The sequence below is a fragment of the Callospermophilus lateralis genome, chromosome 19, assembly GCF_048772815.1.
Source record: "Callospermophilus lateralis isolate mCalLat2 chromosome 19, mCalLat2.hap1, whole genome shotgun sequence".
Classification (NCBI taxonomy): Eukaryota; Metazoa; Chordata; class Mammalia; order Rodentia; family Sciuridae; genus Callospermophilus; species Callospermophilus lateralis.
Genome location: NC_135323.1, coordinates 7,816,591 through 7,843,307, shown reverse-complemented (window position 1 = coordinate 7,843,307; position 26,717 = coordinate 7,816,591). Strand labels below are relative to the sequence as shown.

The following is a 26,717-nucleotide window of genomic DNA, read 5'->3' as shown; positions in this document are numbered from 1 at the left end:
GGGGTCCAAACCCCAGTGAGGAGGGTCTGTGTGGGCAACCTCTGCCCTCTTTACTGCAGGTTCAGCTCAGGTGTGTGGCCTTCCTTGGTTTGCCTTCCAGGGTGGTGTCTGCCTGTCCATCCCAGGAAGACTATGGTTCACTCACCAGCATGCCCAGTTGTATGGCCAACATGGCCACTCTAGCTTCCAGCTCTGGCTCCCGCTCAGCCTCCCGCAATGCTCGGGCCCCACGGGCATGGCCCATGTTTCCCAGGCACACCTTGGCGACGTCCAGCCGCTGGGTCTTCACACACATGCGTGCCATGTTCTCCCATACAGTCTCGCTGTGGGCAGAGGAGACAAGGTCCTGCTAGCTTTCCTCGCTCAGCAGCCTGTCAACGTTCATGGCTCTCAGGCATGTGCTCCGCATAGCAAGACTGCAGACTAGGCTCTACTGCCCATCGCCCAAAAGAAGGTGAGATGTATCCTGAGCCCCAAGGCTGGTGCTTCTGGGGTGGCAGCCAGACATGCATGGCGTGACATCCCTGATCCCAAAGGTCTTGGGGGCGGGGTGGGGACAGGGCCCCCCATTAACAGATGTCCTTCTGTGAAGGTCACCATCTCCTACTTCTTCACAGCTCTGCCGCTGGTTCGGTAGCACTGCTCTTCTTTGTCACAAGCACATACTAAGTTGGGTCTAAGACAGAGCCTTCTGCTGCAACAGAGCAGGAGACCTGGCATAACCTCTCATAAACCACCTCCCAGCGTCAGGAGCCTGGTGGGGAGAAAGGGCAGCAATGGCTTCGCCCCAGCTCCCATCAGCTGGGTAGGGGAAGTGAGATGAGGAGTCTGGGTGGCAGACACTTCCTGGTCCCTCATATGGGTGGTCCACTGTGAGCCTCAACCTTCCTCAACCATTCAGACCTGTCCATGATGTTGCCTTGACTGTCTTCAGATCTGAAATTGGGCCTGAGGTCTCAGACACAGAGGTCCACAGAAAATTTGGGACACTCAGTAGAAGAAAGGCAAAGGGAAGAAGTTCACTTATTGCATTGTCTGCTACACACAGGCCTTCCTATTCTAAGACCAGGGCAGCGTGGCAGCACACATGCACATACATGTAAGCACACAAGTACTCTCATGCACATACAGACATGTGTATGCAGTGAACCCAGGGAGGGAGGGGGGCTGTGGAGCCCGTGGACATGTGGGTGGTAGCATCCTCCCCAGGTCCACCTATCATGTTTCAGCTGCTCCCTCCAGATACAGCCCTGACCACAATGAGAGCTGGTCTGTTCCCTCTCAGCCTCACTGACTCAGAAGCACTCACAGAGAGACTTGGAGGGCAGCTGTCCTGGTGAGGGAGAGTACTCAGGGTTGGCAAATCGAATGTTCTGGGCCCTTATGGCCTGCCCCAGGTGGAAGGACGGAAGGGGGGCTTCTTGAGAGGGTAGTTTGGTCAGAACTGGTCCCACTGTGGGCATTTCTGTGGCAAATGGGTGACTAGGTCTCAAAGTCCCTGACTTGGACAGAAATGGAGTGAAAGCTGCTCTCAAGATGGAAGCACCAGTGGAGTCAGCTCATGTGCACCCAGGGCAGGGGTCTGACCACTGGGATGGCCATTGCTGTGGGGGTCTGTGGCTATGACTCTGCACACCAGGAGCCCTTTCCTGCAAGCCAGTGAATACTGCCTTGGCTCTGCACGGGGCCTGTAGAACTTTGGTTGATTGAATAGCTATGTATTAACGAGTGACAGAAGGGCAGGCATGCCTTATGTATGCTGGCAGCAAGGTCCCTGGCAGCCAATGGGTGTGAGGTAAGGCCTGACTAAAAGCTGCACTGAATGATGTGGCAACATAAATCCATGGTGCTGTGCTGGGGAAGGCTTCTTCCACCCTTTCACCCAGGACTTCTAGAAGAGTTCACCTTCCTTTAGCCTACACTGGGTTCATCCTTTGATTAATTCTCTTGGGACTTGTCATACACTGGTCAGCGACTTCGGGATGCTCCAAAGTGCTGCCTCTCTGGAGGACCAGGTTGCTGGGCAGCACCTTTGGTTTACTTTCTCAGGAAGTGTCCTTGCTACCCTAACCCTTTTGCTTCAGAATCCAAATGGCTAACAGCATCTGTGAGACAGCAGATGCCACAGACACCTGCTCAGCACAGTGTAGCTGGAGCCCAGGGTTCCTCCCTGCAGGAGCTGCTGCTGCAGCTAGTTCTGTACCAGGTGTCAGAGGCTGTGTACTACCTGGTTGTCAAGGGACGGCAGGCAAAATGTCTTACCATTCAAACTCCTTCCCTCACATACACAAGAGACTTGCCTTTCTTTTTCATCCTGAGGTGATGAATGGATGCACCACAGGTGCAAGCCAGGTGTTTGGGATGGGGTGTGGCTCAATGGTACAGCACTTGCCTAGCATGTGAGAGGCCCTGGGTTCCATCCCCAGCACCACAAAAAAAGAAAAACCAGTTGTCTCTAAATGGCCCAGGTGAAGTCAACCTTTATGGGGTTTTCAGGGCCCCACCCCAAGGCCCTATGGGATACCTACCAACCAGGGGGATGAGAGCTCTCCAAGACAATTACAGGTTCCAGAAATACCAGCTAGGGATAGTATGTGGGATACAGTGGTCAAGTCTAGAATCTCAAAGTACCTGGTCACAACACAGCTCTAACAAGTTGTACAGAACTTCTGTGTTCACATACAGGCTGGACAAGAGCCCTCCCAGGCCTGCTGTACAAACTGAGTGGGTAAAGCATATGGACCTGTTTCATCAAATGCAAGATGCTATTTAGACACAAGCCTTTCTTTATCTTCCTATATCAATGACCTTTAAAAGATCATCCTGTTTACTCTTCACTGTTTCCTGAGGCCCAGCATCCTTATACCTGGACAGAGTGAACTATGGTTCTTTGCTGCCTCTACTCGCCAGGGTAGCTCCCTTTCCTCTGCCTTGTCATTGGAAAGCAAATGGCTCCTGTCTGTGTTTAATCAGTGGGAAACCATCTAAGCAAGCAGAGCCTAGGTAGTGGGGTGGGCAGAGTCAGCTGATGTCTGCTCTAAGGCCCCTCCTCTTTGGCAGGCAGGCTGTGCTCACTGCCTCTTATGATAGGACAGAGACATAGAGAGTTGTCCATGACAAAGGCCTGGCTGTTTCACACTGCCCTGGTCCCAGGAGCAGTCTCTATCAAGTGGGGACTCTGAAAAGTGCATGCTGAAGTGCAGACCCACCCAGGCAGACAGCAGCTGGGAAGGCCCCTTGCAGGCCTGAACAGGGCCTCCCTGCTGGGCTGAGGTCATTGTTGCCAAGTCTTGGGGAGGGCAGGGCCCCTTCCCAGCCAAATACAGACTTGCTGCAAGAGCCTAGACCCTAAGAGATGGCTGCAAACTCCCCCCACAAAATTCCTGACATTCTCTGCACACAACTTGTTGAAGATGGGGATGGCCGACTCCAGTGCAGAGTTCTGGGATTTTTGAATCTGACATAAATTCAAAGAAGTAAACACCCCCCAACCCCCAGTCCTGTGTCCAGGTCTTGAGAATTTCCTGTTGTCCAAGCCAGTCTGTGGTGAGTAACCACATCTGCACCTCATCAGCTCCCAGGCATCTAAAATGAGAAGCAGATGGGGCCAGGGATGGGGCTGGCCTTAAGATGGTCCTAGTTTCTGGAAGACCCGTGCTCTTAGAAGTTCATCTGGACTTGTCCTGAGTCAGGACAATGGGCTGCTAGGTTGCCTGTGGCATTCCTGTCTCCCTGAAGCTTCTCTATTCTTCCTGATGCTCCCTGCTGTACTGAGAGCAAGAGGAACAGCAGCACATGTGGGAGCTGCAGGCAGACGGAGGGGAAGAAACGACCACAGACAGCAGCAAAACAGTGAGGTGCCCTCACAGTAGCCAGGGAGCCTCTGGCCTGCCTCTGGGTCCCCTGAAGATACCTAACTTGAACCCTGCTCCTGGGCTCATTGCCTGTCCATGCCCAGTCTCACACTGCCAGCTAGAGAGTTGGATGGCTGAATGGACCTAGAGGGTTGACAGGAGCCCCTAAACAAGCAGGGAAGGCAAGAGGCAGCTGATGTGGAGGCTGTACAACAGGACTTCCAGGGTCTTGCTGCCCTCTATTGAGAACCTCCAGGTGCCCTTGTGGGAGGGAGGCAGGCCTTACAGTCCTTCTTACCCAGCCCCAGAAAAAGATGGACGGAGCTAGCCCAAGGGCAATAGCTGGGATAATCAGAACATGTCTTCTAGCATGGTGGCACAGCTACTCAAGGGACTGAGGCAAGTTCAAGACCTGCTGGGCAATTTAGTGAGATGCTGTCTCAAAAAAATAAAAAAGACCTGGGGATGTGACTCAGAGGTAGAGGGTCCCTTGGCTCAGTCTCCAGTACTGGGGAAAAAAAAAAGTTTCTGGGTTTTGGACCTATTGCTTTCTCCTCACTGGAAATTAACCATTTAAAGACTACTTAAAAATAAGTGATTTAATTAATCATGGAGGGAAACCAAATATTTCCCAACTTTTGGGAAAACGCCCTCTTCACAAACACCTACTGCACTGTGTGCTTAGGAATGCCGAGTGCTGGAGACAACATGCCCTAAACCTGCCCTTGCTCCTGGACAGGCAGGTGGCAGCAACTGTGTTCACTGCCAGCTCCAGAGAGAACAATCCTGTGAACACCCTTGGGGAAATGAGGGACCAGTGCTTCTCAGGACCAACACCTGGCCATAGGCTGGGCAGAGGCAGTTTCAGCCTATGTGCGAAGTCAGGCTCTTTTATGAAGTCACATTCCATCATGTGACCAAAGACTCCAGGAAACAGGAGTCTAGTGTCAGGAAAATGCCACCCAGGACCTGGCTGGCAATGCACTCGGGTAGGAAACAACCAAGAGGCTGCTCTCCTACACCTGGGCCCCGCAGGTAATAGGACTCTGCACACAAATGATGTACTGTGCTTTCCCCCCAAGGTGGGTTCAGGTGAAACATGGCACCTGCATCTGTGTTCATCCCTGCAACTCCCAAGCCCTGGAGGATGGGCCCCAGTGCTGGGCTGAGGTTTCTGCAGATGGAAGGGTATATCAGACCCTTCTGCTGTGTTTATCCATTGATGCCGATGGGTTGGAAACAGAACAGAGGAGCCTTCCCAACTCCCTGGCAGCATGACAGCATGCCAAGTCACCAGTCTCATTCTGTGTCTGGCCTTGAGGCAATGACAGTCACATCAGCATTGTGCACAGATGGCTAAAATCCACATTTTCTCTCCCAGGCTCTGCACCATGCCCCACCTCTACATGTCCACAATCTCACCTTGTCTGGCCACCTCAGGGACCACCTCAGCAGGACGTTCTCTTTGTGGGGCCTACCCCTTCAGCTTTTCCCTTGAGGCATATGGCCTCTGCCAGCAGACAGCAGCCTATCTAAGGGGTGTCTCTCCCTCTGTTCCCTCCCAGTGTGTGTCCCTACTCAAGGGCAGGCTCTGGTGCTTTGTGGCCTATAGTGCCTATTATGCAGGGAGACACCTGGAAGACTGGGTGCTGTACCCTGAGGACCTGTTCTACAGTGTCCCTAGACCCTTGGCCCAGCACAAGAGCTGCTGCCTCTGCAGCTGGCCAGGCTCAAATGTGACAGGTGATTAGAGTAAGTGGGATAGCATCCCTGGCCTCTCTTTGGGACAGGAGGGGGCAGTGGCAGGGGGACAGCTGGAGCAGTTAAGTCTCCCCAGGCCTTTCCCGTCAGGAAATACATCCTGTTGGTGTCTGGCTCTGTGGTAGGGCTGCTATTTGTTGCAGTTGGCTACGCCTCCCGCTCACCAAAAACACCTCACAAACAACCATTTCCTCTCTGCAAGAGATGGGGAAACTCGAGCTTGCACACACACGCGCACACACACTTCCTTGCAGCAGGCTCTGCTTTCCAGGACCTGCCATTTGTGGCGGAGGCACTGGGACAGGGCTCAGGCAGCAGAGGCGGCTGAACTCTCACTGCACCCGCAGCCCTGCTGGGAGCTGGTTCTGAGGAGCGTGCCCAGGCTGACTACCCCACAGCGCCTGCCTCTTGAGTCACTTTCTGCTTTCTGCTGCTGCAGGCAAGAAGAGGTGCTGTGGACACGGCCTCCCTGGCCTCTGGTTCCCAGGAAGACGGCACACTTACAACTCTGGATTCTTGCTGGTGCTCCTGTTTCCTGCCTAGGATGGGCCTCATGGCGACCGGCTTCAGCACAGGCCTGGCCTTGCTCCAGGTGCAGGAGGGAGGATAAGGCAGGGCCGTGAGTGGCTCACCTGGACCTGTTCCATGGGCCTCTCCCCACATACCCCTCTCCTGTGCCTGGCTGGAGAATGAATGGCGACGTCCTCTAACTGCCCCAGGTAGTACCTTAGCTCTCCCTGGGCACGCAGCACCTGAAGGGGACTTGGCATCCTCTCTGCTCTAACAGACAGTGCCGGCCAGTGATGGCCATCCAGAAGCTTGTGGCCACAGCTGTGCTGGTGGCCCTCGTCTCCCTCATTCTCAACAACGCAGCAGCCTTTACCCCCAACTGGGTCTACCAGACGCTGGAGGATGGACGCAAGCGCAGTGTGGGGCTGTGGAAGTCCTGTTGGCTGGTGGACAAGGGCCGGGGTGGCCCAAGCCCTGGGGCCAGAGCTGGGCAGGAGGACACACAGGATTGTGAGGCGCTGGGCTGGGGCTCTGAGACAGCAGGCTTCCAGGAATCTCGAGGAACCGTGAAATGTGAGTCTACTTATTTTTGTGTCACTTTCAGAGGGGCTGGGTGAGGGAAGGTTGTGCCCAGGCCATTGGGAGAGGGAATCTGGGCCTATGCCCACCCTCACTTGGTGAGCAAGGTCACAAGACTTGCTCCTGCTTGGTCCATCCTCTGCCTCTCACTCTTTCTGCAGGGAATTCACCTTATACAAGTGGGGGCTTTCTCTGCCATTACGCATGGCTGAAGGACATGTACAGTAATCCAGTCAATGAAAGACATTTTTCCTTGGTTGAAAAAAATTTTGTTGGGCTAGGGATGTAGCCGAGTGGCAGAGCACTTGCCTAGTTAGTACATGTGAGGCCCTGGGTTCGATCCCCAGTACAAAAAAAAAAAAAAAAAAAAAAAAGAGTAAAATAAACAAGAAGTTTAAGAATAATAAATGGCTGAGTTCTGACTTAATTTCCACGCTAGTCAACTAGTCAGGACCTTTAGGGCTGTGAGAAGCAGCAAGGGAGACTCCTGGGGCTTGATTTTGGCTGGGATATGTGGAAGGAGGCCAGGGAGGCTCTGTGATGGCAGAGGGCAGAGTGTTGTTCTGCCTTCAGGCTCCCCACTCTTGTCCAAAGGCCTATCTGCTGCCCTGGAAGTTAGGAACCTCACTCTGAAAGTACAAGGTATGGTGCCTGGATCTGGCTCTGAACAGACACTTGCTACAGAACATGTAATCTACAAGAGTCACTCTGCTGAGATTCATGTTCTCCCCAGATCGTGGATGACTCCTTAGAACTGCTGACTAGTGGGGGGGTCTCAGTCGCAGACCCCAATGTCTCAAAGTTGGATCTTGCCTGTTTTGGAAGCAACACTAGCCTGAAAGACAATGTGAGGCATAGGCGAGGTGCCTGCTCAGTGCTCTGAGTTGTTCCTGGAAGTCCCCGAGCAACACTGAGTACAACGGTCAGTTCAGGGCCCTGACCTGCTATGAGCCTGGGAGCCTAGACTGGGGACATCCCCACTTCACAGGTGGAGAAGCTGGTAAAAAGAATGGTCTGTGTCCTCCTTCATCCTTCACAAGCAGGGAACAACAGCCTTTTCTTGTTTTTGGTACTGGGGATTTACCACTGAGCCACATCCCCAGCCCCACCTCCTTTTCTCATATTTTAATTTTGAGACAGGGTCTCACTAATTTGCTTAGGGCTTCTCTCAGTTGCTAAGGCTGGCTTTGAAATTGTGATCCTCCTGCCTCAGCCTCCTGAGCCAGTGGGATTACAGGTGTTGCCCAGCAACAGCCTTCCTTTGAAAAAGATCAAAGCACATGGATATTTTCAAAAATCTCTACCAGCTCCCAGAACTCAGGTGTCTTGTGGAAAACCATATAAACACAGCTGAACTTTCATCTCTGTGTGACCTGTTGTCAGAGAGCCTTCACTCTGGATTCTATGGTCATTCTAAGAAGGAAATCAAGCAACTCATGGCTCTGTGCCTGCCTTTTATGTGGGCTGTAACAACACACATAGATCTGGAGGCCTTGGACCTCCTGGCTTGGGGCTGGGACACAGGTGGGGTTTCTAGTCCCAGGGCTTTCACTATTCTTTGGGAACAGCATTGGCCCACCTAGCAGGTGGGAACCTCCACCAGCCCCCGGCCTCTGCCCTGGGCCTCAAGGCTTCTCAATGGCCCAGGTGCCCCAGGTAGCTAGAAACAGGCGGCCCCCACTGCCTCCTGCATTTGCACAGTCTTGGGGCAGGAGGAGCAGGGTGTGTAGCTGCCCTGATTCCCCTACTGACCACTTACTGAGGCCTGTTGCCTCAGACCAGCTGAACCCTTGGTCCCTCAAGGCCCATTCCTGTCTGTTCCTTCTGAGTGCTAGCCCCACTGCCGTCCTCAGGGCTCCCACTTCCCTGAGACTGAATGCAAGCTCTGTCCAAACACTTGACAAACTTGTCGCACAATCTTTAAATACTTCTCAGTTAACGTGGCACTTGCAGGTAGCTGACCCTCAATGAATCTGAGCAGCGACTATTGGTTCAAACAATGGAAATGGTCCAAGTTTCTCAGGAAGGACTGAGAAGACCAAATTTAGGAAAACAGGTTGAACAGGTAATTTTGGTTGCCAATAAAACTTCTAACACATATTGAGACTGAAACATGATAGGAACAAAGCAGACCTAAGCATTTCCTGAAGGGAAACTACAGATCCTAACCCATGGGCTTGAGCCACTGGCAAGGGGGCAGCATGGCGCCACACCCAGCGGTGTGCAGGTGGAGATGATGGTGTTGGCTCCTCTTCCTGACTCCTCCCATCAATGAAGCCTAAAAGCAGCCTCACTTGCTCCTCTCCCTACCAACAGGCCCCTCTATCCACAGAGCCCATAACAAACTCACCACTCCAACTCGTGTGCACCTGTGTGCCCAGGCTGATGGACAGCTGCTGCCTGAGCCCAGCCTCAAAATGCTCATGTTAAACCCCACCCCTCAGTCCATAGGGGTCTAGAATCAGCACTCTGGGGAGGGGCATCCATGAAAGGCACTGCTTGGACAGGTGGAGTCAGTTCAGGGCCAACATCCTCTTTCAGGCTATTTCCCCCATGGACAGGCTGGTGGCCAGTATCATGGGGCTGACACGGTGGTTTCCTCAGTGCCACCCTGAGAACCAGCCCAGGGCCGAGGTGAGGTCAAGACAGGTCATAGAACCTACACTGCAACCCCATGAGCACAGGCACATCTGCCAGCTCTGTACCCTGAGGTCCTGCCCTGGAGAATACTGAGCCAGAACCACTCAGCATGCCTCTCTTGCAAGTACCCCAAGGGCTGGCCCAAGAGACAGGAACAGGGGCTACCCCATGACACTCTGCCCTGTGCTGCTGGGTGTCCTGAGCCAGTAGGCTCAGGGGCCATGGGGGCCAGTCCTATGCTTATGCAGGTCCAGACCCCTGTGTAGCACCTTTGTCATACTGGGACCCTGGATTTTCCCATCAGCTGGCTGTTTTGTTCCTATGGTGCCCATACTTTTATTAGTGATCAGGGTCTCTCTTCCCTGTGAGGAGTCAGGGGTCTGGAGACCTGTAGGTCCCTCTGACTACCTGACTTCAGGGCTGGCTTCATTTTTCACATTTATTCTGCTTCCTGTAGTTCATGTATTCTGTCAGGCTCCCTAAGTCTGAGGCTACCCGTGAACAGATGAACATATAACTGAACCTAGGGGCAGACCAGCTGGACCCAGTGTTCCCAAAAGGAGAGCCCCACCTCTGTTTTCAGGAGGCTCATGAGCATCATGCTGGACATCACACACTCCTGACTTGACAGGCTGGCTGGCTACCTGCGCTGACATCCTGCTTGGCCAGGCACATTTGTGCCATGCTTTCTAGGGGATCATCTCAGGCTGTGAACACAGGCAGCATCAGGACCGGTGACTGACATGGTGGATCCTACAGGTGGATGGCCATGGGAACGAATTTCATCAGGAGTTCTTCCTTCTCAGATGGAGTGTGGCTCTGTGAGTGCTCCCTGTGGTGAGGCCATTGGAACCCACACTCATGCAGAGGCCTGCATGGTGGCTTATGGGGTAAGGTGGCCTCACAGAATCTTTGTCACAGTGCTGCCAGGAAGATGCAAGAGCCAGCTGAGGAGCAGGACAGTGGGAAGGCAGGGTTGTGGATGGAAGACAGGCCAGAGGTCAGTGCATGCTCTCTTCTTGGCTCTGGGAATGGTGGTCTTCTGGCCTCACGGCAGCGATTTATACAGCCTCAAGAGCCTCTCAGGCCACTCTTCTCCAGCCAGCAATGGTCAGCCCCATTCACTCAGAGGTCTTTCCTGTACTTCCAGGCGGAGCTTGGGACACCACTGAGCCATTCCTGTACTATTAATAGTCGTGCCACAGTTCAATACCTCCCCAGTTCTACCATCTTAAAGTAGAGAGGTTACGGGTTGGTCATAAATGGCAAAATTAACTACAGAGTAAGTTAAGTGTATAGATGACAGAGCATTATGAAGAACGGCAACTTCCACAGATAGTCACAGATGGTTTTCCAGATCAGACTGGAAAGGAGCCTCAGGAGCACATATTGTTCTACACATGGAGACGTCATCCTACAGAAACATGCAGGTACAGCAAGAAAACGACCAAGAATGTGGAGAGAGAGCCTACAGAATGGGAGAATCTTTGCAGCTGTTCTTCTGACTGAGGATTAATATTCGGGATATAAAAAAGAACCAAAAACTTACCCTCCCAACAACAATTAATAAATGGGCAAATGAACTAGACAGATACTTATAAAATGGCTAAAAAATATATGAAAAAATATTCACCACCCCTAGCAACCAGGGAAATGCAAATCAAAACTGCACTGAGATTTCATCTCACTCCAGTCAGAATGGCAGTCATCAAGAATACTAATAAAGGCTGGTGAGGATGTGTGGAGGGGGAAGGAACATTTTTACACTGTTGGTAGGATTATAAATTAGTACAACCACTATGGAAATCATATGGAGGCTCCTCAAAAGACTAGGCCTGGAACCACCAAATGACCCAGCTACACCACTCCTTGGTACCTAACCCTTTTAAAAAGAATTTAAAGTCATTATGCTACAGTAATACACGAATACCCATGTTTACAGCAGCATAATTCACAATAGCCAAACTATGGAAACAATCTTGCTATCTGTCAATGGATGGATGGATAAAGAAAATGTGGTATATACACACAGTGGAGTTTTATTCAGTCATTTGCAAGAAACTGGATGGAAACTGAGAACATTATATTAAGTGAATTAGCCTAATACAAAAAGTCAAGGGTCATATGTTTTCTCTCATATATGAAAGATAAAGAAAAAAAAAGGTGGTGGGGAGTATTATGAAAATAGATGGGAGATTAGCAGAAAGGAACTGGGGAGACACCTGTTAGAGATGACAGTGGAAGGTTCTACAGTCAGGAAGGTTCTGGCAAGTCGACCTGGGCAGCCGCCACCTGCCTCAGCCAAAGGGTTTGGTCCCTTAGTCTGGGGAAGTGAGGATAGCTAAGTCCTGGTTCCTCCTAGGCCTTGAGCCTCAGCAAATAACATGGTGTCATCCCTGATTCCCACACCCCAGGCCACCAAACCAGGGCTCAACTCCCTTGGGGGTTCTAGCTCCTCAAATGCCACTGTTCTCTCCACATCATTCTGGAACCCACATCTACCCACTCTCATCCTCTCCAAGTTGTGCCTGAACATGGTGGAGGACTGCCCCAATGCTGAGCCCCTAAACCAACAAGCAGGGCTCCCTTTAACCCATTATGCATCTCCCGAGTCATGTTCTGTGGTTATTCTGAGGGTTAAAGAACATAAACTCTCCAGGCACCTCTATTTGCTCTCTGGCAGCACACTAGTTGAGTAACTGCATGTGGGATGCTCTGATTGTCCAGCAGCCCAGGGGCTTCGTGCGTCTGTGAGGCTCTTTATATATGCAGTGTGCATGAGGCCTACTGGCCTCAGAGCTAGCTGCACCACCTCCAGGTTGAAGCCGGAACACTGGAAAAAGCCTGGGATCTGGGAAGGGCTGCTCAAACTCCAAATGACAGGAGGGGACGCCATGGAGAAAACAGCTCAAAACACAATGGGCAGGACAGGCTGATCCTTGGTGGCGGGAAGTGGCACAGAGCCCCTGAAGACTCTGTGACTCCACAGCCTAAATATAGATGCAGCCCACAAGGAGCATGAATCACAGACACCATCCTGGCCTGAAGATGGGGTGGGGCACACATGGGGCCCTGAACAGATGGTTTGTGGCATAGGGCCCCATAAATAGGTCTGTGTTCTACTCATATGCTGAAGGGGCTTCTTTCACACTGCTTTAGTGGTTCAGAAGGACCAACAGGAAAGGGGTCTCGCTTTACGGTGGACAGCACGGGGGTTTTAAACAGATGTTCAGGGCCACACCAGCACATGGCAAAAATAATTTCTTTTCTTTTCAGTACTGGGGATTGAACCCAGGGGTGCTCTGCCACTGAGCTATATCCCCATTATTATTTTTGAGACATGGTCTTGCTATGTTGCCCAGCCTGGCCTAGAACTTGCAATCCTCCTGTCTCAGCCTCACCAGTCCCTGGGATTACAGGTGTGCATCACCACGGGAAGGTCATTTCACAGCCAGGATCTCTCAGTGACACTGCTGTTTACCCTTCCCCTGTGTGGAGGTTACCCCTGGGCACAGTCAGTACTAAAGGCACAACTGTGGGCCAGGAAGTATGCAGAGGTCTCCTGACAGTTGAATTTCCAAGGCCTGTGGACTCACCTCAGGACTGCATATCTTCAGTGCAGCTTTACCCAACTCTGATGGTCACCCACCTGCTTGGGTCACAAGACTAGAGTGAGAGGAGGGAGCCTGGGGGTGGTCTGCCTTTGGTGTGCAGATGAGGGGAGCAGGGGAAGTTGGGGCTTTGGGGATGGGACAGAGGATGGCAGAGGAACAGAAAGAGAGAGTGGCTAATGGATGCCCATCATCTGTGCTAGGGTGCAGAGCCCAGCACGTGATGGAAGGAGAGGTGCTACTGGGCCAGAGTGCTTTGAGCTATTCCCTGAACCTACGTTTTTCAACAAACACTGAGACTGAGCTATATGTAACTGCTCACGTTGGCAACAGCAGTTTGAAACTGTCCTTCAACAATGTAAAGGCTCACAAAGACTAAGCACCCTCCTGCCCTGTAAGCCTCTCCTGAGGCACGAGGACAGGACACCCTCCATCCTCTGTGAGGCGTGGGCTGAGGGACCGACAAGTCTTCAGAATAGGTTGCATGTGCCGGCTACGCTCACTTACACAATCAGGCCACCTGTCCAGTGCACAAGCCTTCCCACCTTCCTTGTCCTCATCTGGGCCATGAAGAGTGACAATGCAGTGGTCATCAGGAAGATGACAGCTCTCAGAGGATTCTATTCTCTTGCTTGGTTCTTGCATTTCTGATTATGATATTTTCGGTGACCCAATTCTGAAAACCAATTGTCTATTCTCTCTCAACTCTTGGAAGAGCACCTTAAAGCTCCAGCGCATGCCTTTTAAAAACGTGCTATCTGCAGCAACTTAACTTTGTGATTCAGAACCACCTAACTACTGTTCCATCACAAGAAGATATGGAAATGCCAAAGGCTGGGGCTAAGTGAGCTGCTGCTCTCATGCACAGTCCCTCTATTCTAACCATGTTCATCGACAGACCCACTGTTGGCTTTGGAATAACCTGGAGCCTGGAAGTGACAGCATGGTGGGATGACACCATCACCAGAATCCCATGGAGGCTTCTGCGTGAGGTTTTACTTGGGAGAGGCAAAGTTTCTCTTTCACAGACATGCAACCAGCCCTCCCTGCTGCCCACCCTCCCTCATCAGTTCACTTACAGAGGGTTGGTCCTCCTGTCTACCCTCCTGGGACCAGGGTGTAGGGTGGGAAGCAGAATTGGAGGCAGGGTACAAGATGATGGAAGAAAGGAGTCAGGCGGGGGCTCTTGATGTTGCAGACTCAGGTTTGGCTCCTGCTCTGCCCCTTGCTGGTTGTAACAAGTTACTTAATGTCATAGGCTCAAGTCCCTCACATATGAGGAGGGAGGGGTAACAGCATGAAAAGCTGACTGCTAAAGCAGAGGGGGAAGGCTGGGCCCCCGCCAGGGCATGTGGGGCAGGGACCCTGAGCATTATCAGTACAGGCTTCCTTTTCCACTTTCAACCCACTGTGTGGCACCTTTACAGAATAGTTGCTGCAATAAGACAAAAACCAGAGAAGGGCCATCTGAGGTGGGACAAGACCACTAGTACTGTGATGAGCCCTTAGTGGCCAGGGAGAGGCATGGGCAGGACCAGGGTCAGAGGTGGGTGGACAAGTTACTGTCTTTTTAAAGGCCTAGCAGAGACCCAGGGAGGATGAGTGCAGCCAGTGCACCTGACTCAGCTCCTCTACAAGCTGCTTCCTGTGCTAACCACATGTCCCTCTCCTTCTTGATCCGTAGTGCAGTTCGACATGATGCGTGCCTGCAATATGGTGGCCACAGCAGCGCTCGCCATGGGTCAGCTCACCTTCGTCCTGGGGCTTACAGGCTTGCCTCTGATGTCACCTGATTCCCAGTGCTGGGAGGAGGCTATGGCTGCTACATTCCAGCTGGCAAGTAAGTACTCTGGGCAGGCAGAGTGACCATGCCATAGCCCCATCAGACTGGCCAACTTGCTAGGGCCTCATGATGTCATGGGGGTACCCCAGGGCCTTGGGTGACATGGGGGAAAGGCTGCGCCTCTGAACCTGGCCAAAGATGGCCCCCATGTTCATCCCTCCCTTACTATGGGCAAAAGCAAGACAGACATGTGCACTCAGGGGTGAGGAATACTGAGAACCTGGTCACCTGGCCTTAGGTCTCTTCCACCTTTTCCCTATTAAAAGCAGTGCTAGATTACTGGGGTGATGTGCTTTTCCTAGTCTATGGGATCTGTACCTGACCTGCCCTTCTGAAACCCACATGGGGGCAACTGAGACTCATGTTCCTGCTGTCTGCTCAAGCAGCCAGGGAAGAGCTGGTTTGTACTGGACAGAGACAGGAGAACCCAAACCTGACTCCGGCCTTCTGCTGCCCCAGCTCACAGGCACAGGCACAAGAAAGGCCAGACACATGTTCTATTGTCAACACTGCTTTCCCTCCTTCCCTCAGTGTAACCCTTTCTTACGAGCAAAATAAGACACAGGACATGCCAGTGTGTCCCACACTGCCCAAAGACAGAGGAGGTTCATATACGTGTGCACACAGAGCTTTTTTCTGGCTGTCACAGATGCAAGCCATGACCTGCCTCCCTCACTCCTATGCAATTGTGTGGTGGGGCCCCATGTGGGGCCAAGATTCTTGGTTTGATGTGGCTCTGGGCCATTGGAAAATGAGCCTGTTTGGAACACTGGACCTGCCATCTGGGCTCATCTGGGCCCTAATGGGCAAGGTAGGACAGGGCATGAGAACACCTTGCTGTTTTTAAAGGGCAAGAGCATGAGCACTGTCAAAAATGATCCAGAGAATTATTCTGGTGGTTCTGGACAAATGTCTGTGACCACCCCTACCCCCAATGACCTTGGGGTCCCTTTGCTCTAGCCCTCAAAAGAGTTTTAAGGATCCTGGGCAACCCAGGGAAGTTCAAGTTTCTTGCTATTCACTTGAGACAAGTCAGCTCATCAGAAACACAAGGCTCCTGTCTGCAGGGCTAGAGCATGTGGTGCTTTCCTTCTTAGTGTATAACCGTAGCCTTTCCCAGTGTCAAATGTACAGTCCCAACAGAGGAAACTGTGGGAAGTCTGAGGTGAATCATTCTAGGAATAATGGATCCTGGATCCTTATCTTTCTTGAGAAATGCAATTTCCAGAATGAGGCCAGCCAGCATTCTGGGCTAGAACGGGCCGGAGTATAGTAAGGAAACTGGGCTGAGTGCTATGAATAGCTGAGCAACATAGTCCTGGGAAAGTCACTTCCCTGTGGCTGAGTCAGAGCAGGAAGGCAGGATCATGATGTCCCTGTGAAAGAACACAAGGCTCAGTAGCAAGAGACAAGGAATTGCATCTTGGTGTCCATGGCTATTAATGTGAACTTGGGAGAATTGCTGAGCCAACTGCAGTTTACCTAGTGCCCAGCCCCGACTGGTTATGAGAATAAATGAAGTAGGTAGAATGAGATCAAGGATCAATTCTGCCTCCTTTACTACTCCATGACTGAGGATAAAAACACAGAATTCCAAATTATGAGACATATTTAGGAAAGTTATCTGCTTTGCCTTCTGCTGACCTAAAGGCCACAAAACAGGAAACGTTTTCCTTGTTCTTACTAAAGCCAGACCTCCATCATGTGTGACCCTCTGGAATTCCATCCCTTCAAGAAGGAAACGGAAGATTTTGAAAACATGACTGGAAAAACTGGGCTATAAAAAGATATTTTAGAAAGAGAACAAACCTAGAAACAAAAACTAACATTTCTGGAAGCACAACACTGAATAGATGCCATAGAAAGTGCTATGTCTGGAAATAAATGACAGGTAAAAAGATTATTTTAGTGACATAAAATAAATGCAAGTAACAGTTCTAGATTCTGATCTCCTACCTCCTAGCAGGGTAATCAAACTGATTGTTGTCCTTCTTACTGTCTTCCTCCAAAGACTCCTATTTGGAATTATTAGAACTACTTGGGGCCTAGCACATCAGACTGAGAGCTTGTCTCCTGAAAACTCTGGTTTCAGAAGGCAGTGTTGCTTCCAAATAATACATTTTAAAATACCAAAATGGGGAAAAGTCTCACATTAACTAAAACTAAGCTGTTTTGCAGCAGTCCTGGAGATGTGCCAAAGGCCTCCAGAGGCCCTGTCCTGGTGTATGGAGGGTGTCAGTGGTTACTACACCCCCTGAATATTTCTAGGCCAGCACAACTTCTGAAAGGGCTGGACCAGACTCTTCAAAAATCTTCAGACAGGTGGAGGCCAGCAGAAAAAGCCAGAACACTGGGCGGCAGCAGCCCTGGGCATTTTGGGTGGCTTTTCAAGCCTCCACAGGCTGCCTCACCCCTCCTTGCATGACACTCCTAACAGGTCCGCTTTGCCCCAAAAGGAAATGCATTTGGTCTGTTTAGACTCGTTTCATTGACAAACAGTACAGAGAACAGTTATGTGCCTTTCTTCTATCATGCTGCTAATTTTAGCGCTGGGTTTTTTCCTGTGCTCTGGTCTGTTTTAAAGCCAGGGAGAGACTACAGGGCGCCAGGATGTCCTGTCACAGGACGAGGAAACGCCTGCTGTTACCTGTTGTCAAGCAAACCTCAATCCTAGAGCTGGGGTGAGGTGGGCAGGGAGGGGAGAGGAGATGCTAATGTACAGAGGGAGGAAAGCAATGAACCCCAGGAGGAGGCTGGAGAAACCTGGAAACCAGCAAAAGCACGATGTGCTGAAGGGAAGCTCCTGATTTATCCCAGAGACAAGGGTCTGGGCTTTTGTCTACCCCACTCCACAGCTGGTTCTGGACACCAGGGCCACACTCCGCCTGGCCCTGGGTTGGAAAAGGACCTTCCTTGCATCCCACAGGTCTTCACGTCAGGAATGTGCATATCAGCTGTCTGGTGGTTTAGGCTCATAAGTTCTGCATAACACGTGCCATGGTGCTGGCATCTGCACTTGATTTTCTAAGTATGGTTTCATTTTACCTTAAAGTTGAAAACATTCCTTTCTGTCCATGCACTGGATACCTGTGGAAACCTGCATTTTCCCTGTAATGGATCACTCCGCATGTCAGACAGGCCTGTGACATCAAGGTCCATGCAGCTAGGTCTGCCAAGGTCCTTAGGAGACAAGACAGGCCAAGGCTCTTGGTACTCTAGCTGCCACAGGCAAGTTCACTCTGCCTCCCTGCTCTGTCCTTCACCAGATGCCTTCTTCTTCGCCCTTTCTGGTTTCTTTGTATAACAGGCATGGCAGGCACAAAATGCCAGTGTTTTCCTATCCTCTCCTTCCTGAGGCCCCTTTGAGGGCACAGTTCCTATACCAACTGATCCATCAGCTCATTCAGATACAATACACAGAAGCCCTCCCAGAAGCACCTCAAGCAAAAAGAGTGATGATAGGCTCCTGGCCTGTGTGCTTTGACCCCAGGGGGAGGGAGGGCTGAGATGAGCAGCTGCCACCCAGCTTGCTCTGTGGTCCTTTTCCCACGTCTGTTCTTTTACTTACTTTCTGATGGCCTCTTCTCTTCTCTCCCTTGCACCTTTCCCATGGTCTGTGGTCTTGCCAGCTGTGTAGGTAGGCACAGGTGGAAGAGGGCCAGGCACATAGCCTATAAAGTGGTGAGCTTGTTCTGGCCTCTGCCTATGTGAGCCAAGCCGCACGCAGCGTATGACAGGGAACTAGGGGCTTGCAGAAGTGCAGTTCGGGAGGCTCCTCAGCTCTGCATTGGAGAATGGTCCCAGTCCTCCCAGGTGTGTCCTGGCTAGTGCTCCAGCTGGGGACCAGTGCTCTATCTATACAGGCAGGTGTGGAACCCAGCTCCTGGGTTCCACACCTGCCTATATCCTTGTTGCCATGTATCCTGGGATGAGTTCCTCCACCCTGTGCCATCTGGTTATGTGGAGGGACGTATGACCCTGCCCACAGGAGTAGGTTTTCAGGAGGATGCTGGTGGTATCCTGCTAACTTTCCCCTGGAGTCCTGTTGGGTGACCCCCACACAGGGAGCTGCCATCCTCAAACTGCTTCCACTATGCCCGCACATGCAGAACTTGGGCTCTTGCATTGTACACCCTGGGAAGGCCAGCTGTCCTTTGTGGAGGCACCAAACTCTTCCTTTCCAACAACAAATGTTTATGGAAGCCAGCTGTCAGGCCTTGGGCCACATGCTGAGTTTTCTCTCACATTGACGAACTTGCCTGTGTCCATTTCTGCCTGCTCACACCTTTATCTCCATAGTTCAGAGCCCATCTGCAAATTCAAACTCATCGGTGCTACCCAGACCACTTCTGACACTGGGTTTTGGTTGTCTCCCATACAGCCAGTGCAGAATGCTGGTAAAGAAAGCTGCCATAAGCTTTCCCTGGCTCCACATCCACAGCTCCCTTTCTGGAAATCACAACTTTCTTATGATGGCAAACTCACTATATACTCAGGGTCACTTAGCTCATCCCCAGGGATGCTGACTAGATCCACCCTTGAAAAGATAAACATTGCTGAAAAGCTCACATCGTGAGCTGGTTGGGAATATTGCTGTTTTCTGGGGGTTGTTATGGGAAAATAGTTAGTCTCTGTTTATTCTGATAATTCACTTCTCTGTCTTCTGTACCCAAACCCTGAGCACCAGTCTACCATCCCAGCTGCATGTCATCATCTCTCCATTCCCTCCTGCAACTAAGAATACCCAAGAACCTCAGGCTCCTGTGGAAGTACATGATCCCCCTCCCCAGAACCATGTGGATCACCATCATCTTGCTGCACACAAATGCTGGGCATGCCAACCCCAGCGGTGCCTGGATGGTCTTATTCAGCATGCTCTTTGGAAGCCAGTGGTGTTATATCTGAAGGACAGGCGTCTCATTTGCTGGGAGCGTCAGGGGTCAGCCCCAGGGTCTTTCCTCTGATGCCACCTGTGTGTATATTAGACAGTCGTTCTGAAAGGAAGGCCTTGTGACAGAAGCCGAGGCCCTGGGAAGCAGGCAGGAAGGAAGGGAGAGAGGAAAGGGATGCTCTGGCTGCGTTGTAACTCACACTGACTGTGGCCAGCCAGTGCACAGGAAGAGGCTGTTTGCTTTGGCAACGTGACTTCATGGAGATGAAATCAACCCCATGTGCAGAACTGAGTGTTTGCTGAAGCTCTTCCCTTAGATGTGTTTCTGGACAAACTGATTACATCACTAAAATGTTTTGGGAGCAGAATCTTCTTCAGGGTGAAAGGACATGGAGGAGAAAGGGAATCTTGTTTTAGAGGCAGTGACAGTGGGAAGCTTCAAGCTGAAGGCCAGGCTTAGCTCAAGTTCATCTCCTTCCAGTCCTTCCTGTCTCTCCTAGCAGAGAAGGTCCCGAAAGTGAAAGCTAACTTTTAGAATAATGCCTGTAGTGCAGTGTGACCAACCAGCCAACTCCAAACGTCTCTTTACCCACCTTAGGTAGCCCAGATTGGCAACATGGTGCATAGCCACATGTACATCTGCTTTCCTCTTTTTGTTTGCTTTCTACTACTGATTATGAAAAGGACAAACCCTTGTTCTACATGCCTGCATGGTCCATAAAGTTCCTTCTGTGTGGGCTCAGAGCAGGATATGGACAATGGCCAACCATAGGAGCTGACTGATGCTAACAGCTGTGCCCTTGAGCCTGTTCTGCTGGGATGAGAGCAGGGTCCCCTCTTTGCAGTACAAGTGTCCCTGAGCTGGCCTCATCTGCCTCTCCTTGTGCTCAGGTTTCTCAGGGTTTAGGCTCAGCAGTGTTCTGAGAACTGTCAGCCTCAGCAACTTAGTGAGGCCCTCAGCAACTCAGCGAGACCCAGTTTCTAAATAAAATATAAAAAAGGGCTGGGGATATGGCTCAACCCCTGGTCAGCTGCTGCCCCCCCCCGCACCAAAAAAAAAAGTATGTGCTCTAAACTGCACAAAAACAACATCCAAGCTTGGGCTTCATGCAGGTGAGTGTTTGTTTTGAGTCACCTTTGCAGCAGGCCACAGTCCTAGGCTTTCCTTTGTACTGTTCTGGAGAAGGTAGATGAGGTACAGACCCTGAATCACACTCCTGTTAGAGAAGTGAGACACTTGGAACTCTGGGAAATCAGCCCAGTGCTGCCTGCTGCTGGGTTCCCAAGCATGGTTTTCAAGACAGGTGGTGAGAGAGGTGGAGACTTGGCTTGTTCGCCATACTTGCTCCATCATCTCTCTCACTCTTCCAACTTGTATTTTTATTTTTTTAAACTCTTTTTTTTTTAATATTTATTTTTTAGTATTTGGCGGACACAACATCTTTGTTTGTATGTGGTGCTGAGGATTGAACCCGGGCCGCATGCATGCCAGGGAAGCACGCTACCGCTTGAGCCACATCCCCAGCCCCCAACTTGTATTTTTAGGACATAGGTGGCTATGTCCAGACTGTTTGTGCCCCTGTGAAGTCTCATTTCTTTGATCAATTTATCTACACACCGAGTGTTCTTTAAACTAATACACGAAAAATCGTGTTTGTAGAAGCAATTACATGTTCTGAAGCCTTTGTACATGGTAAGCAATATGGATAACTCTGGGGAAGCAATAAAGAGATTAAAATGGTTAAAATGGTCTGCCTATTTAAAAAAACATACTATGCTGATCTTAAGAAAATAGCAAGGGCTCAGGGTAAAGCTCAATGGAAGAGTGCTTATCTGGCATACACAAAGCTCTGAGTTCAATCCCTAGCAAAGCAAAAAGGAAAAAAGGGAGAGGGAGGAGAAAGAAGCAGACAATAAAGTACTATGGCTATGGTTCTCAGTCCAATGCTGCTGAGTGCCAGGCAGGCAGAGGGAGCTGCTCTCCATTCCTTCCCAGTGGGCTCCTGAGGGACAGGGCCTGTCTGGACTGGGCCAGGCCTCCATCTTGTGCTGCAAGGGGAAGCCGCCTGGGGCAGGAGGTGATACTGCTGCTTTGCCCACTCTGCATCTGCTCCACGATATCAGGCTTCCCATTTGTTTAGAGTTGATGCTTATGCCTACTGGGATGATGGGACCTCACCAAATGTCACTCCCTGGGAGAGGTCCTAGCCCTTGCTTCCCAGCTCCTCTGGATATAGTGTTTAATTTCACCTTCACCCAAGAACACCAGTTCTTCAAAGGAAAACCCTAAGCCTCAGCCATTTGAGATCACTAGTGATGGTACTTTATGTGGTCCCTAGCTTGGCAGTGAGTCTCACAGGTCAGCTTAATACAGGCTATGCACAAGGACGCTGAAGGGCACCAGCTCCAATGTGTCTTCTTGTCAGTGGTCAGTGGGGAACTGTCCCCCTGATAAGTGCTGGTCACTAAAAAAAAGCCTAGGGTGATATCCCCTTCATCTCCCTTTCCACACTGTAGCCCATTTCCTTTCATACCTACTGTGATTTGTCTTCAATTATATACTCAGCAAGTAACTGCTGAAACCATGGGGAGCGGGCGTGGGTGCATGTGGTCAATGAGTGGAACAAGCTCTAGGAGTGACAGGGGAGGAGGCCAAGTGACTCTAAACTGAGCTTGGAATGACTGGGGACAGGAGCCACTCCTTCCCAGGGCTGGTCAACTAAAGGGAGTGCAGCATGAGGAAAAGTCCAGATCAGATGGATGTGGCATTTTGGAGAAGCAGAAAAGAGCTGTGTGGCTGCAGGGAAGCTATGGGTAGTAGGGAGGAAATGGGAGGCCATGCAGGTCTGCTAGGCTGCAGTGCAGTCACCTTCTAAGGCAATGGGAAGTCTTCAGTCTTTAACCATGGGCTGAGATGAGAGGGCTGGGGTGGCTCAGGGGTAGAGTACCTGGCTGGCCCGCACCAGGCCCTGGGTTAGATCCCCAGCATGGCAAAACAGTAACAGCAAAACTCAGATGGTGGGGGAGACAGGAGGAGTGCTTTCTGACGGCTGTGTGGGGCTGTGGGAGGAGTGTCAGAAGGGCTGACAAAGTCTGTGAGCATAGCTGTGAACCTGGAAATGTGCTGCTTGCCATGTGCTCAGCTTCAGTGAGGCAGAATCTAAAGAGTGGCACTTGGAACATGATAGAAGGGCCCTCAGAGGTCCTTCCCCCACCCAGAGGCTCAGCCATACCCAGGTATTCCTGCTAGCTTTATTCCCTCTTAACTTTTCTTTAGATTGTTGAGCTGCGCCTATGTTTGGACTGTACATGCAGGAACTGTCCTTTGTGTCCTCTGTGATATTTCCTGGGCCACATCTGAGGTATCCTGGTGAAATGCTTGCTCATACTCTCACTAAATTCCCCTGCTGGGCTGTTTACCATGGATGCGCATTTCAGAGGCACTTGATTTGGGGCCATGACTGTGAGTTTCCTTGAGTGGGACTACAGCTCCCAGAGCCACATGGTGCTATTCCCACAAGGCTGGGTCCCTGAGGGCAGGGCAGGTTCCCCTCTGCTTGCATGTGACAGTGCTTGGTGTCTGCTTCCCTGTTAACTTTTCCAAGTCTGGTAAGCATGTCAGTCCTTTCCAGAAGGTTCAAGGTCAGCTCTTTCAATCAAGTTCTTGTAGCTTACAAGTCTCTAGATAAGGTCTCTTGCCAGCAATTACTTGCAAACAAACCCTTTCTTTTTATGCATCAGTGATATAAACCGACCTGACCTTAGACAAGGGAGCTGTGCGAGGTATGAGGTGGGGTCAGCCCTCCAGGTAGTGCCCCTTGATGGTACGGGGAGAAAAGTGAAGGATGCTATGGGATTAGATCTGAGACCACATACCAGATTTTTAAAACGCTGCTGTAGCATGCACAAACTGAAGGGAAGCTCAGGAAAAGGAGCACAGCATTTGTCATGGCAGGGGTGGGTGGACCCCTGGTAGCACCAGCTGCTGTTCTGTGGGCAAATTCCTTCTAGCTTGCATTATGTTGCTGGCTACTGTCTTCAGTCCTCATGCCCTGCCCTGCTTATACTGCCTCTCATCTCAGACACAAGGTGGCACCTTCTGTACCCATCCTACCTCAATCCCAAGCATGACAAACTATTGGTTGGCAAAACACACCCAAAGACATCATGAAAATGAAGGGAAACATACTGAAAGTGTTTTCACTTTCATAATACGAAACACTGGTATAATTGCTTTACTCCACTAATGCAAATGCTGATATCATACTCTCTGCTGGTAGAGAGGAATACCAGAAGTTCCTGGCAGGCAGAGTGCGCCATGGGTGGAAAACAAGCACCCAGAAGCCCTCCACACATAAACTTATAGAGCACCACACAAACATCCACAGCATGGTGGGTACTACTGCTACACAGGACAAAAGAGAGGCAGGTAATGTTCACTCATACTTTCCAGAAGCAATGTCATTGCACTGATGTCACTGCTTGTGTTTTAGATGAGTCAAAGCCTATGATCACCCCATTCCTCATCTGTATGTCTTGTTCCTCATCTGTATGTCTCGGTCTCTCCCTGTGCCTATGGATACTGCTCTTTCCTTTGAGGCCACATAGGGCCATGATTTGGTTTTCTGAGGAAAGCTGGGGCTCTGTGAGTGGAAGGCCATTGCTAACAGACACACAGGTCAGCCCGCAGGCCAATGGTGGGATAGTAGTGGAGGTTCAGCTTGGCAAAGCCCAGGAAGGGGATATGATCTGATCCAGCCCAGGTAATAGAAAGTTTGGTAATTTATGTATGAGAAAGACTCACCCAGGTCACCTGGTCAATGGAGGGTGCTGCTACTGGGGACGGAGTGGGACTGGCCTACTGTGTGATAGAAAAGGCAGCAACAATAGAGCTACAGGGCTTTTTGTTTTTTGGACCAGGAACACTTAACCACTGAGTAACAACCCCAGCCCTTTTTTATTTGGAGACAGGGTCTCATTAAATTGCTTAGAGCCTTGCTAAGTTGGTAAAGCCAGCTTGGAACTCTTGACCCTACTGCCTCAGCCTCCCGAGTGGTTGGGATTACAAGTGTGGGCCATGTGCCCGGCATAGCTGCAGGTCTTAACTGTTGGGAAACCCAGATGGTGGGGTGGGAGGGAAGAGAGGGCCTGGTGCTGCTGCCCAGAAGCTGGTCCAGGTGATTCTACCCCTCCTATGTAGCTGGCAGGTCAAAGTGAGAGCAGGGCAGAAGCAGAGAACCGTGTGTTATCCACCTGGGTGGGCCACCTTCCTTAGGTCCCTAATCTCCACTCTCCACTCTCACCCTTTCTCTCTTCTTTGGGTGCACAGACTCTAGGCCATCTTGAGAAGAAGAGAATCTCCACTTCCTCTGAAAGCAAAGTCATGAACAAGACGACACACAAGAACAGGAATTTGGACCCTCTTTCTAGATAAGATTAAGGAAACACCTATTTTTGCTTTGAACTAAGTATTTATAAAAGTCAGAGGTCGATTTAACACAAAATTATTGCTAGGTCTGGCTGAGATTCATCCAAGTAGGGAGGTGCTATGAGCAGGGAAAGGCCCACACCTGGAAGATTCCAGGACCCACTGCAGCTACCAGAGCTGTGCCCCACCCAAAGCCCCAGGTCCAGGGGCTGGGGAAAGGGGTGTAGCTTGCCTTCTGGGGAGTTCTGGACCAAGTTCTGGCTCAGAACAGGACTTTCTGAGTATTTCTCTTCTGTCTGCAGGCTTCGTGCTGGTCATTGGGTTGGTGACATTCTACAGAATTGGCCCCTACACCAACCTGTCCTGGTCTTGCTACCTAAACATCGGTGCCTGCCTTCTGGCCACACTGGCAGCTGCCATGCTCATCTGGAACATTCTTCACAGAAGGGAGGACTGCATGGCACCCCGGGTAATTGTCATCAGCCGCTCCCTAACAGCACGGTTCCGCCGTGGGCTAGACAATGACTACGTGGAATCTCCATGCTGAGAGGCCCTTCTCAGGACTTTACCTATGAATATCCACTATAACAGAATAGTTTAGAAATGGAGGGACTCTTCCATGTCTGCTTGTGTAGAGATATGAGATAAGTCTGGTAACCCATAATATAAATCTGTACGATACTTGTATATATTTACTGTGTTACATACAAATATACCCTATGTCTTATATGTGTTATACGTCACGTGGACCACCTACTCCTCCAGTACGATTTCCCTTGGCCAGTGCAGCATGGCTTCATGCCATGTGTTTCAAGGGTGAAGACGAGAAACTGAGACAGGGAAGAGGTGATGTGGCACCCTGCTCTCTGCCTGCCTTTGGGATTAATTCATTCTGTATCTTTTGAGAGGGCATCCCTGGTAATATTTCCTTTCACAAAGCAGAACACCCAGGAAATTTTTCATGAAGTGTCCATGATATTCCTTTGAGTGAATCAGAATTTATAACAGATGGTTTTATGCCATAATCAGATTAGTAGTATGCATTTTGCTTGACTGTTTTTTCTAAGTTAAAATAAATGCAAACTTCTTAATTTTATCTAAAAACTGTGTCTACCCTATCCATACTGCCAAAAGGGGAATTTCTTTAATGCTGATGTTATGAGGGGAGAAAGGATCTCCCTGAAGATCTGGTGGGAGTACATGGCCTTTATCCATGGTTCTGTGCAATGAAGTCTATGGACTCTGAAAACCATGGCCTTCGGATGGCAGATCAACAAGACACGGAGGAGAAAGAACTCTGCTGGTTCTCCCCAGGGGGACCTCCAGCCTCTCTGGAGGTTCTGTGGGTGTGGAGTGCCTGCAGAACCAGGCTGCCTTCAGCTAAGCCTGTCCCTCAGTCTGCAACTCCCCAGGTTGTGTAGGAAACACCTCAGGTCTGGGTCTGCAATTCCGGGATCAGAACTGGCCCCCAAACTCAGGGCTGTCAATCCATGCATAGAACTATAGTCCTGGTGGTTGGCTGGCTGGGCCTCTGCTTGACCAGGGTCACCAGGAGGTAGAAGAGGAGCCTAACATTGCACCTGACACTGGAGGCAATATG

General features: G+C 50.7%; 2 protein-coding genes across 4 annotated transcripts in view; one reads left to right on the top strand and one right to left on the bottom strand.

Moving 5' to 3' along the window:
- The window catches only part of Ift140 (intraflagellar transport 140), a 75,830-nt gene that overhangs the window by 10,956 nt on the left and 38,157 nt on the right, over positions 1-26,717 (bottom strand). For all 3 annotated transcript variants that reach the window (XM_076840984.2, XM_076840985.2, XM_076840986.2), the window contains one exon: positions 146-323. In XM_076840984.2, coding sequence (XP_076697099.2) covers positions 146-323 — 178 coding nt within the window. The remainder of the gene's footprint in view (positions 1-145; positions 324-26,717) is intronic.
- Tmem204 (transmembrane protein 204) lies at positions 5,821-26,188 on the top strand. Its single transcript, XM_076840327.2, has 3 exons — positions 5,821-6,698; positions 14,640-14,795; positions 25,420-26,188. The coding sequence occupies exons 1-3, from the start codon at positions 6,419-6,421 to the stop codon at positions 25,662-25,664; spliced, it is 681 nt and encodes a 226-aa protein (XP_076696442.1). The 5' UTR covers positions 5,821-6,418; the 3' UTR covers positions 25,665-26,188.

What these genes read in the sequence shown, in the direction of transcription:
- Tmem204 (XM_076840327.2), top strand. Translation starts at nt 6,419, where the DNA reads ATGGCCATCCAGAAGCTTGTGGCCACAGCTGTGCTGGTGGCCCTCGTC. An exon ending in ATCTCGAGGAACCGTGAAAT is followed by an intron (nt 6,699 to 14,639) that starts GTGAGTCTACTT and finishes CTTGATCCGTAG; the next exon opens with TGCAGTTCGACATGATGCGT. An exon ending in TGCTACATTCCAGCTGGCAA is followed by an intron (nt 14,796 to 25,419) that starts GTAAGTACTCTG and finishes TTCTGTCTGCAG; the next exon opens with GCTTCGTGCTGGTCATTGGG.